Source organism: Pantherophis guttatus, chromosome 1, assembly GCF_059756535.1.
Source record: "Pantherophis guttatus breed Tessera chromosome 1, ASM5975653v1, whole genome shotgun sequence".
NCBI lineage: Eukaryota > Metazoa > Chordata > Lepidosauria > Squamata > Colubridae > Pantherophis > Pantherophis guttatus.
Window position 1 is genome coordinate 22,176,585 of NC_142063.1, and position 14,656 is coordinate 22,191,240.

The window sequence follows — 14,656 nt, forward strand, 5'->3', positions numbered from 1 at the left end:
TGCCAGTCAGGAGCCGAAGCCCCTCGAAGAGAGCGCGGCTATTCTCCCTGCCTTCCCGTCCGGGCTCCGGGAGCCGCTTTTTCCCTCCCGTCTCCAGGGCTGCCCGGCTCATAGTTGAGAAGGGGGAGGAGGAGAGGAGAGGAGGAGGAGGACCAGGACCCATCAGGCCCGGCCCTTCGCCGCGCCTCGTTGCTCTTCGCTTCTCCGCCCTACGCTCCGCCGCTGCTGCTGCTGCCGCCGCCACCGCGGCTGCTGCTTGTTTAGCGGGGTTGGCCTTGGCTATAGCGGGCGGCTTCGTTGTTGTTGTTTTTTGTGCCCACCGCTCTCCGTGAGGGAAAGAAAGGCGGACGCACGGCTGGGCTCGCTTGGCGGCAGATAGGAGGCGCGGCGCGGCGGGGCTGTTTTGTTCACCGCCGACGGACCCACCGACCGACTCAACCGCCGCCGTTCAGCGCTCCTGTCAGTCGGTGACGGGCGCGGGTAGGAGGCGGGCTCCTTCTTGCCCTCGTTGGCGGGTATGAGAAGGCCCCGCCGAACCGCAGCAGCACAAACGGCGGTCCTGCAGAGCCTGACGCAGAAGCGGGCCCGGAGCCTCGACTGCTCCTGACAGCTCAGCCCACAGCCGCCGCCGCCGCCGTCGCCGCCTCGCCATGCGTCCCACGCGGTGGTGGTCGGGGCCGGCCCTGGCTTTGGCCTTGGCCGTGGCTCTGGCTGGGATGGGCACCTGGAGCCTGGCCAAAGGTGAGTGCCGAGGAAGAAGGGAAGGGGGTCGTGGTGGTTCGCTTTTTTTTTAAGCCCTAGTTTGAATAGTAACTGCGGCAGAAACAGTAATATGCATGCATGTCTTGCTGGTTGCATTGCTGTGGGGCAGCCTTCATATCACTTACTTGGGGTGAGGTTATTTGGAAGCGCTTACCTAGGGCTGCCAAAGGTATGTCTCTTGGTAAATAACTTGTTTGTCGGTGCAAGGACAAGTGATCTCAGCGATGTCTGTCTGTATCATCTATCTATCTATCTATCTATCTATCTATCTATCTATCTATCTATCTATCTATCTCTTATCTAATTTATCTTTTATCTAATCTTTCTATCTCTTATCTAATCTATAGATCTCCTATCTATCTATCTATCTATCCCATCCTATCCCATTTTTACATCTCCCATCTTACCTAAGTGACTCTGGGAGGTATAGAGGGATACTTTGGAGTTTTTCCTCACAGTCAGATTTAAGTTAAAAACTAGGCACATGTGTGCCTATAGTAGACAATTTCCTTCATGGGAGTGTGCTTTGAAGTTTTCCCCTGAACTGTTTTGCCCTGTGCAATGGCACAAATAGTTACAAAAGTGGGAGGATCTATTGAATGAGAGACTAAGGCTGGGTTTTCTATTCCATTTTTTCTCCAGAAGTATTTGCTCTGAAGCTTCTGAGGATCTTTTATATTGTTGTTATTGTGATCATTGTTACTGTAATAATTGTATTGGCAATTTAATAGGTATTACTTGACAAAGTGACTGGACGAGTCCTATGGGTGCCTCTTTTTGCTTCCTAAGTAGAATGTAATAGTAATATGGATATCATATTCTCAGTTTGTGAGTTTTATGGTGATAAAAAATCTTATGACAGTTTGACAACTAATTTATTGTACTTTATAGTACCTCTACTCCATGCAGTTTGTAGAAATTTTAAAACAACTCAAGAAGTATCTTCACCTGATACTGGCTTAATAATATTTAATATTTAATTGCATTAACATTTTATATTTTAGTGTCTTTTACTAAGAATTATTTAGTGTGAATCCCCTTCAAGTTTTTTCAAAATAGACAAAAGTATATTGTCACTATCAAAGAAAAACTTTACTGTGTAAATTGTGATTGAATTCTGTAGGAGAATTACTTTTTTGCTACTCTAAAATAAGCAGAACTCTTAAAAATGTTTATTGGATAACACCCTGGATGTGTAAGTATACTTATTTATTTTGATATGTTTATATTCTGCTTACCCTTCGTATACTCTAAATTCAAGTATTAACCATTAAGTATTAACCATTGTAAACATTGGTCTTAAACACATAAAGGATCATTTAAAACCAGACTAAATCCTCCGACAATATAAATAAAATTGCATGTAACATTTTATTCTGAATATTTTTGCCAGCTGATATTCTATATGATATATACTATTGTATATTTCACGTAACATTATTAATATTACTCTTATTTAATCACATTTGTACTCTTAGGTGTTTTCTTAGGATTCATATTTGGGCCTTTCAGTAGTATCTAGTTCAAGCATCACCTTTTTTTTTCACGTAATATCCTGGCTTAGATGGAATAATGATTTTTAAAATGTTATGTTATAATCCAGAGTAGCTCATTTGAGGCAGGCAATAGATTTCTCATTCAAGGATGTTAACAACTGTACTGTTTATACTATTGTTAATAGTGACTTGATGACATTAATATTTATCACATTTTATGGTAAAAGAACATTCTCTGTGCCCAGGCTCTTGCATTTTCTGGGTAAAATTGGCTATAGGATGAGCCATACATCTCTGTCTTTTTCTATCTACTGCTGAAGAACATCACTGATTATCCACTTGTTGAATGTCTATGGAGATTCTCAATCATTGAGGCCATGGTTGTCCCAAAGGTGCTTTCTTTCAAAAGGCAACTGGACTTTCTTCAAGCAAAACAAGTTGCCTTTTGAAAGAAAGCACCTTTGTGTACACTTGGTAAGCATAAACCAGAATTAAATTATAGTAGTAGCAAAATCACATCTTGCTTTTCTTCTTCTTTCCTCTGAACATCAGGACGGAAGAAGCAAGAATATAAGATACATCCAGTGATGGGATTCAAGTAATTTAATAACCGGTTCTCTGCCCTAATGATTTCTTCCAACAACCAGTTTGCCAAACTGCTCAGAAAGTTAACAACCGGTTCTCCCGAAGTGGTGCGAACTGGCTGAATCCCACCACTGGATACATCTATAGCTCTTTAAATTGTGTGAATGCACTAATATATATATTATTATTAAACAAAAGCTGAGGTCCCCATTTTGCAGATTGGACATAAAGGTGGCTCAGAAATAGAAAACTACATTTCTGTGAAGTTGCAGTACTGATTAGGAGTTCAGTAATGTTTTCTGTGAAGTAGTGAAATTATTAAACTTATTTTAATAGCTGTGTTTATTATGTGTGTACATGTACATGCCTATGAATAGTTAAAGCCTTTTGCAGTTTTATTGACTATTTTCCAGCCATTTTTCCAATACATATTTCAAGGATTAGTAAAAGTAAATAGTACTGAACTGGATTACTTCCATACAGCCAAGGAATTATTCCATTGAAAACTTGTTCTTTTATGGGTCTGCAACCCTCTTTCTGTCTCAATCAGCTTCCTTGTCTGTTACAATGATTATAAATGTTCTATTGTGAGGAAGGAAAAGGTAGATTTGCTTGTCATAATGGAGCAGCGAATTGTGTCCCCCCAAATAAAGGAAAGAGGTGCAGTGGCTCAGTGGTTAAAGACACTAAGCTTGTCAGCTGGAAACCTGACAGCCTGGGTTAGAGACTTAAGCGCTGCTTGACAGGGTGAGTTCCTATTATGTGCTCCACCTCCTGCCCTCCTAGCAGTTCGAAAACATGCAAATGCGAGTAGATAAATAGGTACCACTTCAGTGGGCCGGTAACAGCATTCCATGGTCCTCAGCGTATCATGATGCTGGCTACATGATCATTGAAGTGTCTTTGGACAATGCTGGCTCCCTCAGCTAAGGAATGGAGATGAACACTGCACCTTAGAGTCTGACACGTCTGGACAGGGGAAACCTTTACCTTTATAATATCAACTACTGTAAGCCTAAACCACTGATGTAAGCAATACGTGTTATGATACCTTTATTTTTCTACGGGTAAAAATTGCGTCCATTTTCTAGTTTCCTTGGTTTGTATTGTGTTTAGAAAAATGAGCCAATTAATATTAGAAATATATTTGGCAACGTTAGATGGGACTAAAGCTATTTCTTCTATGAATTTAACTTAGAGAATTTTTGCATGCTGTGAATTGCATTGGGTAAAAAATAAAACATGGCCTTTTGCATGGAGAGGCCTACTATTTCAAGATGAAAAGTTTTTTTTTCCCTAAAGAAAAAACTTTGCGAGTTATGGAGGGAAAGTTCAAGGTCCAACAGGCATTTGAATATGATATGGTTGCAGTTCTTTTGGCACTTTGGCGTATTTCAGTAAGGGAACCACTTTGTCCCCAATGTAAGGAAAGTATTAAATCCAAATTTGTGTGGGTATGTATGTATGTGTATGTATACACATACAGAGAGAGACAGACAGACATTAAATTTTATGTTGGTTGTTGAAACATTTCACTTAAGGTTAACTAAATAATTCCTGTGCTTAACCAGGCTTTTTGGATCTACCACTTTTAATGTTTTGCCACAAATATTTTGAAATGGGTCCTAGTTTCTCCTTCCCAGTGTTTTTAATTTGCCTTCTGCATCAGGTTCTAAAATGGTTTCTCTCAAATGTGGCATTGGGAACATGCAGAGGTATAATTGTACAATCCCTGTCTATATATTCAGAACTGGCTATATATAAAATAGGGAGTCAAAATGACTCTTTGCCAGAGAGGTTATGTTAGCATTCTTTTATGCAAAATGCTGGTTGGCATTCTGGGTTTTTGAGTTGTGCCAAGAAAACACACAGTTCCATCTTGAGGGTTCTCTATCTCTCTCTGAACACATACACAAAAACAAATATTTTACAGCATTTGCTAGCTGGTACAAAGTAACTTCTTTTTAATGTAGTAAGCATTACCTTTAAATAAACAAAATATGTTTGTGGGTAGGCATTGGCATTTAAGCAAAATGAGGTAAATGAAAGAAACCTAAACAAGTTCCTGCAGAAAATAATAGTAGTACTACTGTAGCATGTGATGGCAGTTTATTAACTGAATTAGATTTATCTGTTCTATGTTGGAGTTTGGTATTTTTCCCCAAGCAAATATTTTTTTTCCCTAAAACTCAAAGCTTAAACTAGTCAACAGCCATGCATTTCCCTAGTTTCTACAGTAATATCATAAATGTGATTCTTTAAATAAAAATTTAGATAAGGCGTTTTCCAACTTCAAAAATAAAAAGACTTTTGAAACCTTGTGTATGGAGAAAAGCCTTGATAGATCTAGGCTTAAATTTGAATTCATCTGACTTACACTTTTTCCAATATAAGGGCTTTAATTATTATGACTTTGAAACATGTTAATGAAAAAAAATGAAAACAGTCAGGCAATATGCTTCTCCAAAGGTTTTAAATGCTAGTGTATTCATTTGTAGCTTTAGTGTAGTTTAGTAAGAAGATATTATTTTCATACTACAGAAGGAAAAATAAATGATCAGACAGGCAACTTGCTTTCTTAAAATAATTCCTTATTTTAAGCATTTTGGATTGCCAGTGAACTTGCCCTGATTTTATTTGAATTAACTGAAGGATATGCAGTTTAACATGATGGTATTTGCTGGCAAGTGAAATTATAAATATCTTTCTCCCAGAATATTTTAAATATAAATAAAAGGTATGCTTTGAAATGTATTACAACTTTATGTTTGTATTAACATCTTTCTTCTGTTCATGGCCGGAGGTCTTCTGTTCTGTTCTCCAGTGCTCCCCATACAAAAAGCCAAAGCTTCATATGAGTCATGAAGGTTTCTTACTCAGATTATTTACTGTAAACATACACTTGCATTCCAGAATTGCCCCAGCAAAGTGCTATTTTGACTTTACTCTTTGATAGCTGAAGGGTATACTATTAAATTAGCTTATATAATAAACTGTGCCCCTCCCCCTTGCCTGGTTTCATTCCATGACTTTCTGGGGCTGTTACTTCTTATAGTTGAGCTGAATTGGCAGACTTTGAACTGGATTCATTTTATGCCCAAGACTGGAATATTGGTAATTGGTGTTGTCTTTGCTGCAGAGATGTTGTGCTGCTGATTTGGCTTCATTTATCATATAGCATTTAACCAAGCACCTCTTATATATAATTTAGCTTTCAGTTGCACTTCTATAAACACATAAAACGAATTGTGCCAAGTTGGATATGAAACTGAAAGAGAAGCAAGCAGATCATGATTTTTGGGTACCTGTATGGAGAGACCCAAAGAAAGAAGAATGAAAAGGATGATAGCTTTATGTCAAAGCAGATCTTATCAGAATTGCATGTTCTCATAAGGATTTCTTGGTTAGCGATCATCACTTTCTTAAAAATCATGGTTTTTTTTCCCTTTCATGCTTCGTAATCCAGTATCAGACTTGTTTATGGCCTTCTACTTCCCCCAAAATAAGACATCCCCTGATAATAAGCCCAATCAGGCTTTTGAGTGCATGGCAATAAGGCCTAGCGCTTATTCCAGGGTTCAAAAAAATGACAGGTTCTTATTTTCAGGGAAACACGGTAGTTGCCTTAACAAATTTTAAAAGGAAAGTAAAACATCGAACTTCTTCATTACCCTCGGAAGCTGAGCAGAACTGTCTTGATGAACAAATCCTTGAAGAAAGCACACTCCTTTTATCTAACCAGATATTTGGTTCGGCTAGTGGAATAGATGCTAACAACATCTCTGCCTGATTATATAAAATTCCTTTAGCTGAAAGTTTAGCTGTTCTCATGTCCTAATTCTTTACCCTGGTTCTTTTTTTCTTTTTTTTTAATTTGATTTATGCCGCCCTTCTCCGGAGATTCAGGGCGGCTTACAGTGCGCTAAGCAATAGTCTTCATTCTTTTGTATATTTTATACAAAGTCAGCTTATTGCCCCCACAACTGGGTCCTCAATTTACCTACCTTAGAAAGGATGGAAGGCTGAGTCAACCTTGAGCCTTGGCGAGATTCGAACCTGCAGTAATTGCAGGCAGCTGTTCTTAATAACAGGCTGCTTTAGACCACTGTACTACCAAGGCTCTGTTTGGGAATAATCTGTAGTAAAAGTGATTAGCTACAATCTTGGTTGTCCCAACCTCTCTTTAGAGAACCATAAATCATAGATGCTTCTGCCAAAGGATGTTAGGTAAGAAAACCACATCTATCTCCATTGACTATCAGCAACTCTGTACTGACTTTCCCATTTTATAAATCAATTTTTAGGGGAAAATACCTAGTCTTGCTTTAGGGGTACTTTAGCAAATATATGGATGAAGCTGACAAGTATATGTTGTTTGTTATAGGTTTGTTAAAATATTTTCCTTAAGGTTTTCCATTAATAAAATATAGATTAAAACAGAATTTGGAAAGAAGGATAATGTCCAGTGGCTATAATGCCTATGAGTGCCAGCTGCTGTGGCTACTTGTGGACTTTACAAGCATCCAACTGGTCAAAAAGGTAATACAATGCTGACCTCTAAAAGGGCTTTGAAGGCTCTTTAATGAGAACAGGGCTGTTTCTCACAGGCTTAGATAAGCTTGGATAGAGGAAGGATGGAGCTCTTGTTAAATGTATTGTAACTGTGGTGCTAGGGTGGTTATTTCTTCTTCAATGCAATTGCTTGTTATTGGTGCTTTCTAATTTTTATTTTTAAACTAGCTGAATACCCGTGCTCTGCTACGAAACTATGTGATCGGGCTTGATAAATTGACACTTAGAGTTTGAAAATTAATCAGTAGTTACGATTGGCCTCTACTCTCCACTTCTCTCCCCCAGGCTTACCCCATAGATCCACTCCTTTCCTCTCCTCTTCTCTTCCTAAGGCTGGCCCCACAGAAGCCTCTCCTGTCCTCTCCCCTTCTCTCCTTCAGGCTATCCCCACAGAAGCCTCTCCTCTCCTCTCCCCTTCTTTCTCTCAGGTTTGCCCCACAGAAGCCTCTTCTCTGTATCCCCTTCTCTCTCTCAGGCTGGCCCCATAGATCCTCTCCTCTCCCCTTCTCTCCCTCAGGCTGGCCTCACAAAAGCCTCTCCTCTCCTCTATCTCAGATTGGCTCCACAGAAGCCTCTCTTATCCTACCCCTTCTCTCCCTCAGGCTGGCCCCACAAAAGCCTCTCCTCTTCCCTTTTTTCCCTCAGGCTTGCCCCACAGAAGCCTCTCCTCTCTATCACCTTTTCTCCCTCAGGCTTGCCCCATAGATCCTCTCCTATCCCCTTCTCTCCCTCAGGCTGACCCCACAAAAGCCTCTCCTCTCCCCTCCCCTTCTCTCCCTCAGCCTTGCCCCATAGAAACATTTCCTATCCTATCCCCTTCTCTCCCTCAGGCTTTCTAACCCCTTCTCTCCATGAGGCTTGCCCCACAGAAGCCTGTCCTATGCTGTCCCATTCTCTCCAGAGTTATTTTCAAGTTGGGAGGGGGAGTAGAACGTCTAACTAATTAGCATCAGAGTGTGTTATAATAATATAGGAAGTACTAATGCTCTGATGGTCATTTTGAAAAATCCTTTCTTAGCACCTAGAAGCTAAGAGGAACATAAGTGGCAAATTTCAAGTTTGTAGGCTTTATGGTTCTGGAGATTTCGTGATTAATGCATGAGTGGTTTTCGCTTTTATATATATATAGATTATTTTTAATGCTGTGTAAGCCACTCAAAGTTGTTTGGTGGCTTTAGAATTTGATCACATTAAGACTTAAAATGTTTTATTATTTAAATCCAGGGATTTTACTCAGTTTTTATCTTAATACATCATTTGCAGTATAAGAAATCCATAAAATAATTGCTATTTTGTTCTCTCTCTGTTAATCTTCACAAACATTAAAGCAGAGATAGTTATTTGTCCTGAGACCCTTCCTGTATTACCTTTTAAGGTACCAGAAGTATGCAGTGTTGCTTTAAAGCAGAGTAAAAAATTCCATTGATGATTTATGAGACAACTTAGCTATAAATGCCAAAAGAATCCTGTTGAGCAACCAAATTGTTCCAGATTTCACAGTAATGTTGCCAAGTTAATATTTTTTTAATTAATGGGTCTTAAATGATTACTCACAAAGTGGCATTTGTAATTTAATTACACTAGAATGCATCTATGAAGCTAGCTTTGCAGTCTTCAGAAACACGTACTTAAGACTATTGATAAGAAGGTTGTACATTCTGTGTTGTGCCAGTAGGGCTCCTGTGGTGGAACGAAGTCTAAATCTGGCCCAAGTTGCAGACTCAGCACTGAAGAAACCAGGTTGTTAAATGTTTTGCAGTGATTGCGTTTATGAGACAATTTCTGCTAGAAAAATATTGTTTTCTTACGTGGCTTCTGTTTTTTTTTCCCCTCCATTTGTGAAAAGGGCTCCTAGGACATTAGTCCAGCTTGTTAGATCATGTTGGTATTAACCACAGTGATGGCATTTGTCAGGACTAAGTATAAATGGCTTTTCGTTAATTAGTTAGTTTACTTTATTGTCATTGCACCTTGTACAATGAAATTAAATGCCATCTTCAGTGTACATTATAATTATAAAAATACAAATACAAACACACATCCTTCACATTCTGTACAATTGAACTGAAAACCGATATTGCATTAATATTGCACTATACAGTAGAATTCAATATAGTTATTGCTCTGGGATAGAAGCTGTTTTTCAGCCTATTTGTCCTTGTTTTTATTATCCTGTACTGTCTGCCAGATGGTAATAGTTCAAAAAAAGGGTGCCCAGGATGAGATGGATTTTTAAGAATGCTTTGAACTTTCTTAAGGCAGCGGGAGCTATAAAGCTCTTCCAAAGAGGGGAGAAGGCAACCAATAATCCTCTGGGCAGTGACATTAACCCTCTGGAGCGCTGTCCTATCTGCCACTGTGCAGTTGGCAAACCATACACAGGTGCAGTAAGTTAAAAAAAACTCTATGGTGCAGCGGTAGAAGGTCACCAACAGTTTTTCATTCAGTTGTTGTTTCCTGAGAAGTCTCAGGTAGTGTAATCTCTGCTGGGCCCTTTTGACCAGTGCTGCAATGTGGATGCCCCAGGTCAGGTCCTCTTTTATGATAACACCCAGAAACTTAAATGATAACACCCAGAAACTTGCTCCACTCGGTCTCTATTGATAAGCAAGGGCTGGATATCTGATCTATTCCTTCTATAGTCCACTATAAGCTCCTTAGTCTTATTGGTGTTAAGGACCAAGTTATTGTCTCCACAGGACAGAAGCAACCTGTCCACCTCATCTCGATAGGCAGACTCATTCCCCCCCTCCCCCGGAGATGAGTCCCACCACTGTTGTATCATCTGCAAATTTAGTAATAGTATTATAGCATGAATGGGAATGCAATCATGCACATAAAGAGTATAGAGTAATTTTGTGGATATTAGGGTGTTTGGTTGCCTTTATTTCCCTTTCTAATTTAATTTGTATAGCACTAGAAGTTGGTTTAGGAGTCAAAGGAGTTTATGCACATTTATCTTAGGTGTATTCAATCAATAGTGTATTCTGTTAAGTAGGACTCATAACTAAAAGAACGTGTGAACTGAGTGTTTAATATTCTATGTTTTGCTAGTCCCTGTATTAGGGCCAAGATATACATTAAAAAGAGACCCAGGGTGTTAGATGTAATTTAACATTCTCTGCTGGTACATATAATTCTAGCTTTGAAACTAATTAAGAAAGTTTTTAGTCTCTGGAATGGCTTTTCTGTTGCTCCAGACTGCTCTTAGGCAAGCAACTGCAGTGCTTTTTGTTCCCTAAGATGACAGGAGGCTAATATGACAAATGGATGTGTTGCTCATAGTAATGTAGATATTCAGATCCTCCTTTTGCTGCTTAAGAAATGCCCTGCAGCCTTCTCCCATTTCAGTCAAATGGCTGCAGGGCACTTTGTCAGTGATAGAATGGATAGCACCAGAGACTGAACAATTGTTGCATAGCTGCCTTTGATTGGCTGCCATGTTACAGATACACACACATGAAAAAGTGAGTTCAAAGTGCTGAGGCTTTTTGAGTTTATTTAGATGGGCCATAGTGCTAGGTACATCTTAGTTGCATACAGGGTTGTTAACTGAGATACTAATTTACAGAAGAGCAATTATGGGCATTGCTTTGTTAGGCATTAAAATGGATGTTGTGGAAATACTAATCCCTCCCATCTGTTTACCTCTGAGGGTTTGATTGCATGTGATGAAATAAAATTCACATTAAATCTGAACTGTTTTGTTTGCTTAGTGTAGGATCTTGCTGCTTCATGAATCGAATGCTACAAAAGTCTGTGGTTTTCTTACTGAAAGATTATAACCTCAAGCAATACCGCAGAATTATGGTTTGACCTATATACTTTACCTCAACTACAATGAATACATGCACATTCCAAGTAACTGTAATAGTGGAGATTATTTTGACAAGTGAACATAATAGTCGGAGTAATCCCAGAGTTGTAAAATCATTGTTTATGAATGCTTCATTCTTGTGATGAGGCAAGTAAGAGGTGTGTGTTTATTTGTGAAATTGTCACCAATTGAGCTGGCTTTTATAGCACAAATAGCCACATTCTTCTATCCCCTCTGGACACAAATATTGTGGAAGCAGGCATTAAGAGCTTTTTCTTAGATCTTAGGAAAAAAATGCTATATGTGTGATTAAACAGGCTACTTGCCATACTTGCCATAGGCCTGGAAGACCTCATAATCTTAGTCTCTGATTAAAAATGCCTCTATCTCCTGTAGATGAATGTGCCTAAATTGAATTACAATGTGCCACATAGAAAAGCAAGCACAGGGCATTGGATCAGAGGTTTCCATGGGTGTCCACACGTGAGTGAAGTAAGCCCCATACTATGAAATATGACAATATGTTTGTTAGGGTTATTAGGTATTTTAAGAAAGAGGATTAGTTGATCATCCCAATTATTACCAAAACCACATACAGTTCTAAGAAAGATAAGAGCTTCCCGTTTTGTACCTTGGGCTGATGTTTGTCATCCTGATGATCACAATAAGAATGGGGACACAAAACTGATGATTTCCACTCCCCACCCTGTAAGTGAAGAGGAAGCTCAAAGCAGTCAAATTGTTTTTTTGCATTCCATGATTTGTCCTTTGGACTCGGCTACTGAGAGAACATGTAAGACTTGGGCCCTTTTCTTTTTTATTTATTTTATTACCGCAGTGAAAAAAAATCAAGCAATAAAATAATATATATTAAATCAACAAATTCATTACTTCATTAAAATAATACCGCAAAAAGTAAGACCTATTAAAATCTCTTCTACATATGGATTTTCCTAATTTTTTTAAGCCAATGAGTTATTAATTATGTTATTTCTCTGTAAATCATTAAATAACCTTTACTCTAATCATAAACAGCATTTTAATTATTTACATGCTGTTTTTCAAACTGCATTTCCCAAAACTGATATGTTTGTGTGGAATATTAATTGAAATCAAAGTCTGTGTGGTAATCTGACTTCTCTATTCAGACAGACAAATTGTCTACAAGGTAGCAAATGAAGTATGCTGGACAGCTAAATATTTTCCTGCTTGTTCCAATGTATTCTGCTAGTACAAAAGATTGTTTGGTGGCTTTTGCCAGCAAAATCCTGCAAATCAGGGGTGGGTTCTACTTACCTTTACTACCAGTTTGCAACAGATCGCTGATGACGACATCCAGGGCGGTGGGCGGGACCTCCTGCTGATTTTACTACTAGTTCTTGTGAATCGGTCGAACCGGGGGCAATCCACCATTGCTGCAAACCCAGTCATTCCCAATTATCCTTGTTAAGGCTAGGGATCATTGTCATTATTACACAGATAGTCCTCGGTTTACAACAATTCATTTAGAGACCATTTGAAATTACAACACCACTTTAAAAAGGGACTCACACTTACAAAGTATGAGGACTCATACTTAATAACCGTTGCACCATCCCCAAGTCATGTGATCCAAATTTGGGTACTTGGTAACCAGCACATATTTATGACAGTTGCAGCGTCCCAGGCTCAGAAAGCTATCTATAGCTTTTGCATAGATACCAGTGTTGGAAGAAAAATCCAGTCCGGTTCTAAGCCAGGAGAAAGACGCTGGAAATAAAATGGAGGATGGCTACAACAAAAGAAGATCTCTATTTATTTGGTTTCCAGAAACTTCAGTGACAGCAGCATGTTTCTGGGGTGGCTGACAACATGGCTAAGTGAGTGGTTGGACTTTTATAGGGTTCTGGGGTTTGATGATTGAGATGCTCCAAGGGATTGTGCAATGTAGTAAGCCTTGTGTCTTTTGCTATTCTAATGATGGTGGGTAAATCCTATTACTGTATTTTTCAGTGTATAAAACGCACCTTTTTACCCCCAAAAAGGAGGTGAAAATCTGGGTGCGTCTTATACGCCGAATGTAGCCCCGTCCACCCGCCGGCCCCCACCCTTCAGCCATTTTTGGCCAGTTCCAGGCGGCAGGGATCTGGGTTGGGGCACAGCCTGAGGAACAACCCTCCCTCTTTGGGACAGTGGGCGGGGAGGAATCTGTCCAGCAGCTTTGGGGAACAAGGCGGGTGACATGATTTGTGGCTGGTCACCCCTCTGGCTGCGCTGACTTCACTCCCCAGCAATGTGAGGAGCCGCCGCCGCTGCCTAACCCTCTCTGCGCCCAGGAGCCAAGCCGAGCTGAATGGGAGCCCCTAAACATTCCTCCTTTCCAGCCATCACTGCCCGGATTCCAAAATGCAAACCTCAAGAGTCGCGCTTCAGGTGGCGGCCAGTTCCCCTGCAATATGCAGCGGGGAACTGGGAAGTGCTTTGGATTCGGGGAGGAGATTGTAGCGCTGCCCCCTGAAAGTGTTTTTCTGCACATTGCAGAGCCGCGTGCCCCCGTCCTCCTTCTCAGCAGACTCTTCTCTTTCCTCCTGGCCAGATCTGCCACCTGAAACACGGTACACTTTTTTTTGTCTCTGCACACACCCCATGTTTGGAATCGGGAAGGGGATCGCGGGTTCGGGCGGCAGTAAACTGTTGGAAGCACTGAAATATGTAAACTTAAAAAAATGGATCCCTACAAATCTGATTTTAAAATCTTAAAAAGTTTTAGAAATCTAAAAGTTTTATAAATTGAAAAATGGATAAGGCTATAGAGATAAATCTCAAATGCACCCTGTATTTGTTAGTAGCAGTTAAAACAAGAAGGTAATAAAGTGCTCTGTCTAGATGTATTTTGGTGTAGTGGTTAAAGTCCTCAAGCTAGAAACTGAGGTCGTGAGTTCTAGCCCTGTCTTGGGCCCAAAGCCAACTGAGTGACCTTGGGCCAATCACTTTCTCTTAAACCTAGTAAGAAATAATGGCAAATCACTTTTGAAAAACTTTGCCAAGGAACCTGCAGGAACTTGTTCAAATAGTCTCTCAGAATTGGACCCAATTATACAGAAGGATAAATAAAACTTAGAATACTATTATAAACAAATAATAAGAATTCTTTCTTACTTATTTTATGAGACAACGAAAACAGCTTTGTGAAGCACAAATAGGTTCCAAATAGGTACCTAAAGGCCCATGATTCCCAACAACTAGAAACCAAATTTACTTAGTGATATATTAATACTCAGGTTGGGAGGTTTTTTGTAGGCTATATCTGATGATCTATGTTTTGTGCATGCAAATTATTTCATAGGCCTCAAATATTTTAAAATTATACTTCTGGACTAATACAGTAGCTATATATGTACAGTTAATGTACATGTACAGGGTTATATCAGAAACATGGCTTATT

The 14,656-nt window shown here is 39.6% G+C and overlaps 1 protein-coding gene across 2 annotated transcripts in view; it reads left to right on the plus strand.

The window, feature by feature from the left end:
* The window catches only part of INSR (insulin receptor), an 86,044-nt gene continuing 71,388 nt past the window's right edge, over window positions 1–14,656 (plus strand). For both annotated transcript variants that reach the window (XR_015734368.1, XM_034437584.3), the window contains exon 1: window positions 1–741. Coding sequence is in view for 1 of the 2 variants with exons in the window: in XM_034437584.3 (XP_034293475.2) it covers window positions 651–741 (91 nt within the window). In the remaining variant the exon portion in view is untranslated. The remainder of the gene's footprint in view (window positions 742–14,656) is intronic.